The sequence below is a fragment of the Cataglyphis hispanica genome, chromosome 6, assembly GCF_021464435.1.
Source record: "Cataglyphis hispanica isolate Lineage 1 chromosome 6, ULB_Chis1_1.0, whole genome shotgun sequence".
In the NCBI taxonomy this organism is placed as follows: Eukaryota; Metazoa; Arthropoda; class Insecta; order Hymenoptera; family Formicidae; genus Cataglyphis; species Cataglyphis hispanica.
Window position 1 is genome coordinate 5,624,516 of NC_065959.1, and position 5,189 is coordinate 5,629,704.

The following is a 5,189-nucleotide window of genomic DNA, read 5'->3' on the forward strand; positions in this document are numbered from 1 at the left end:
AAATGTATCATTAATTTTATTAATATTGTATATGATAATTTATTCTTATAATGTCGGCTTTTTTATTGCTGATTTACTTTTTATTGCTGATTAATTTTAATATTTTGTAGTCCATTCATCTATATAATGTAGCATTTTAGAAAACTTTGTTTTGACTGATATAAATTCAAGTTATTGATCTATCAAATCATGTAAAATGTTTAAAAAAATAAATTAATCTATTATTAAAAATGTCTCATATCTATTATTAAAAATATAATGAAAAATATAAAAGTAAATGTTTACTTAATTTTATTATAAAAAATTTATTATAAAAAATTTATTATAAATTTGATTATTAGTAATATTATATATTATAACAATTTAAATTAATCAAAATTGTGATTGATAACTTGACATTGTAGTAGTTAAAGCAAAGTTATATTTTGACGACGTATAACAAACGATCATTATATATATTACTCTTCAATAAGTGTAAAATTACGATCATGCACCGATGAAAATAATTAATCGACAATAGGAGTTTTTCTCCTTTAATCTCTGATAGAAATATTTTATTTTTGGCTAAAAATAGCCAGATTGAGTGGCCAGGATCAACGAAAGGTAGGTCCACTGGCCTGAAGAATGGTTTATCCAAGATAAATAAGTGACCATTATTGATTAAAAGGCATATATGATATGAAAAAAATACATGTATTTTCGCGCTTCTACGTGCAATGGCACTTAATCTACATACGATAAACGTTTAAAACAAATAAAATAAACGGGTACGCGCAAAATAAACAATAATAAAAAATAAATGAAAACGCGAAAAATAAAGACTGAAATGAGATAGAAAAATGCTACTGGCGCGTTCGTAAATTTAATGCTGATTAGGACACATTCCCCAAAAATCCCGAAATTATTAAAAATCCGAGAAAATCGCGAGTTTCTGCTAGCTTAGAAAAGCAAATAGGGTGGTTAATTAGAATTATTAAAGTTGCTAGAGCTCTTAGGATTGCTAGGGTTGCTAAGACTGTTAGGATTGTTAGGGCTGTTAAGATTCGAGCGCTGTTAGGACTTTTACTATCACATAGTTTATAAGATGTAACAAGATTATAATTTTAGATTGTAAAATTAAAAATAATTTCAAAAAATTACATACAATCAAGAATGATGTATAATGCTATATACTATCACATTTTTGAATTTTCTTTTAAATATTCATAGTATATGTATTATAAATTATATGTAATGTGAATGTTTAATTCATTTTATTGTATTATAAATTATATTATTAATTATGTTGTACATAAATTATGTTATACAAATTTTACATAATGTTAAATTTAAATGTAAATGCTGTCAATAATTTCGGTAATAAATTATATTAGAACATAATTTCTTAGATTTTTAAAAATTTTTAGAGAATTTTTATTTTAATTGAAATATCATTCATCAATTTAAGCAAATGAACCTAAGAGCTCTATGCTGAAGGTAATGTAATTACCGATAGGGTTATTACCCATGCTAGATAGGACAAGAGGGAAGAGTCAAAAGAGAGATACCACAATTATACTTATTATATTAATATTTTTAAATAAAATGGGAGAAAGTAAAAGAGGTAATAATTGAAGGAATAAAAAAAAAGAACTTCAGTTTAAACATCTTTTGATAACGTTATCTCTAGGCCCATTGAGCTCATTTGAACCTGACAAAAATAATTATGATAAACCGTTTTTAAAGATACCTTGTCGGTGATATTAGCAATTCTTAATTGTTAAAGGAAAAAACTTTGATTGAAAAAAAAATATTTCAATACATATTGTATGCAGTTTGTAAAATCTAAAGTACTTACCATGCGATATAAGATTTTGTTGAAAATATAAGTACATTATATCAATCTTTTCTATAGATTATATTGTTTCATACTTCCTTAAAAACACATATTTTTAATATTTACATAAAATGTATTTTTTTTTTTAAGAATGATTGATATATAAATTTTCTATAAGAAAAGCATGGTAGAGACATCTCTTTTATATACTATTAAATCCTTGAGAGCTGGATGGATATTTGGATACTAACATACAATAAAAAAGATATAGACATAAATATATTAAATAATTTATTGTTTTCGTTGAAAATTTTTGTATAAAATAGTTTATAAATAAATTATTAGATATACATTTTATATATATAATTACATTTTGTGCTAAAATTATAAATACATATAATACTGCATGAAATATAGAGATTGAGATTTTTCTACAAATAATGTTTTTCATAAATAATTCTATCGCTATTAGCAATCATTTGTCACAAAAGTACAATAAAATATGATTGTCGCTGTGTGACTGATTATCACAAAATGCAACCGAATATTTGATGATATTGGTTGCATAACATTACAATTAATAAAGGTACTGTCATTTGAATAAATAATTAATAAATATTTCGTTACATCTAAGAATAAATATTATGTTCTCTCTCTAGATGTTCAGTATGAGATATGATAATAAATAAATAACTTTAATAAATAATTTAAAAAATTTCTATGATAATGACTAAAGCAAAGTCGTAATTTCTAATTTTGTAATAGCCTCTACGTGACCAACGATTATTGTCAATAGCATTAACGTTTATTGCACGATCATGCAGATAGTGACGTCCTTTTATGACTCTAGTCGCGGCAGGTGTTAAGTCAATTTGCATCGGTCGTATATACTTTCTGATAGCTCGATGCATCTCCTCGTACGTCATCTCCGGATGAGATTGATCGCTGACTCGTGTTCTAATACTTGTTTTTTCTCATCTCTAATAATTGAATACATGCCTCCAAGCGTGTAGATAGTCTCGGTATTTAAGAAGTACGCCCCAGTCCCTGACGAGTCTCCTCGTATCATCAACGGGGTTTCTCTCGATACTGCTCATGATGCTTCGTTCGACGCGTGTCGGTAGTTGTAAGGACGACAGAGCGATAATGTGACTTTCAACTTCGCATAGCATCATCATCAAATATGATTGAGTCGTTCTAAGAGCATTCTGAATATCAGAGTTAGGCTCATCCTCGATCAGTTCTTCGAACGCCACGGCAAACTTTTGAAGATCCATGTGCAATTTCGGGAAATGGTTAACAATCTGCAAAAAATTATTACAAAATTATCGTTCTACTTTAGACATATTTAAGTATCGCGAAAACCGTTTATTTAAAATTTGTCTCTTTTATAAAGTAATGTGAGTGATGAAATAGTTAATATTAATTGTTAATATTTTGCTTTCTGTCCACGTTGAAAATTATTCCATCATATCAACATTTATAAATATTTGATTTAGTGTTATTTTAATTTTAAAGAAAAAAATGTGGAAAAGTTGAGATTAATTAAATACTTAAATCTGGCGACTGTCTTTTGTATTTTATATGTAATATTCCTTTCATCATTGTATTTATTACATAACAATTATTTATTTATATGCAATAATTTATTTAAAAAGATTTGTTGCGTTGGCAAAAAACAGTAAGTGATTAACATAATTTAAAAGGTTCCTTCTCTATTTTTTTAAACATATAGATAGTATGCAAAGATAAAATACGCAAATAATCGCGAGTCAAAGGATAATGACGCGATCGATAAAATGTAATTTCTAATTGTATTATCAACTTTGTTGCGAAGCACCTAAAATCACCGCGAACCTCCAGTCTTTCGAAGAAACGTACAATTAAAGTTACGACAAAATGCAACAGCGCGAATCAATGTTTTTGCATTCCGGTGATCGGGGCGTGGCAGAGAGTGGGAAGGAGACTGTGCGCCGGGCATCTGGGGAGTACCCGCGGGTCGCGATATCAGTCTGCGTTATCAGCGTGCTCGCATCGAGGAGGCAGACAAGCGCGATTACGCAGCCGCGCGACCCGGCAAACATGAGTGCATATGTACGACCGCGTTGCGCGCGCACTGCACGAAAGACCGCGCTCGCTCCTGTTTGCCTGCTACTTTATAATAATTACCGTCTCATTAAAATTTGTTATTTAACGTTGCGTTAATCAATTGCAACCGGGTGGTCAGCGGGCCGGCTGGTTGAAAACGCGCGACGGTGGTCTGCAACATTGCTCTCTCTTTCCCGCGCACTCGCTATTTATCTTTTACTTGCACGCAATACAGCACTCTGCTCGGGTTGCTCTTTCATTTCTGCTACACGGTAATGACGGTTATGAACGATGAATATTAATGTTCGAGAAGAAACTAACGACCTGAGATATAATGTTGCACGAAAGTTGAACGATGATGAGGAAACGCGTGACGAGAACAAAAATATAGCCGAAAATATAGTAATGAAAAATCTTAAAGATGTTGACTAGAAACGAAAGAAGTCCAATTTAGAAAAGATAGGTCTATGCAATAATTTTCAACGACATTTTCACAATTACAACGCTTCTTTAATTATAAAATAGATAATTTATACTATGTGTTGATGTTAAGAGTTCTTGATAACTCGATAATTGCTGTTTAACATTCTTAACGACAGAAAGCCTAAATCGCGATTCGAAACATGTATATTTTGAAAAAAACAAAAATTATTTCAATGATCACACTTACCGTTTGAGAATCAGCATCGGCCAATCTTCTTACAAGATTCGTATCCTTTTTGCCGGGCACCCAGTTGGGTATGTATTGGTGATCGCGTATGCCGATTCTAACTCTCTCGTACAAGTACTCATAGTCTCGATTCAAATAGTCACTCATTGTCAGCTGATGCTGCAATCTAAGAATCTCGAAGTTGGACTTTATGTCTTCCTCGAAATGCTCCGATGAAGTAATTTCCAGATCGGAACCTTCGCCGCATGGCATATGCCAAATTGGTACCGTTGACCTGGATGTCCTTTTTGGAGCGGCCGAAGTGAGAGCGAAGATAGCTGAGATGAAGCAAACTTTTTTGATAAACATGTTTGAATTTATTATCGCGAATTTCTTGCGGTTAATTTTCGAAGTTCAATGACGATCTCGATTCAATCGACTTGCAGAAAATGCACGATAAGGCACTGAACAATGTTCTCGATTGATGTGAGATCGTGAACTGAGATTGTCAAACTCTCGTGCTTCCTCCTTATATCCTGGGATTATGTAAACAATCAAATGTACGCACGCATGTTCGACGTCTAGTACGGAGAGACGGTGGGGTTGCGGCAAAGATTTTGTCAACAATTTTTTACT

At 31.2% G+C, this 5,189-nt stretch overlaps 1 protein-coding gene across 1 annotated transcript; it reads right to left on the minus strand.

The window, feature by feature from the left end:
- Window positions 1-2,090: 2,090 nt before the first annotated feature.
- On the minus strand, window positions 2,091-5,068 carry LOC126850357 (uncharacterized). Its single transcript, XM_050593257.1, has 2 exons — window positions 4,575-5,068; window positions 2,091-3,120 (listed from the first exon to the last, which is right to left on the minus strand). Exons 1-2 carry the CDS (start codon window positions 4,920-4,922, stop codon window positions 2,797-2,799), a joined length of 672 nt encoding a protein of 223 aa, XP_050449214.1. The 5' UTR covers window positions 4,923-5,068; the 3' UTR covers window positions 2,091-2,796.
- Window positions 5,069-5,189: the final 121 nt, after the last annotated feature.

Coding starts and splice junctions, on each gene's coding strand:
- LOC126850357 (XM_050593257.1), bottom strand. CDS start 4,922: ATGTTTATCAAAAAAGTTTGCTTCATCTCAGCTATCTTCGCTCTCACT. Junction 3,121..4,574: donor CCGATGCTGATTCTCAAACG/GTAAGTGTGATC, acceptor AATTTTTTGCAG/ATTGTTAACCATTTCCCGAA.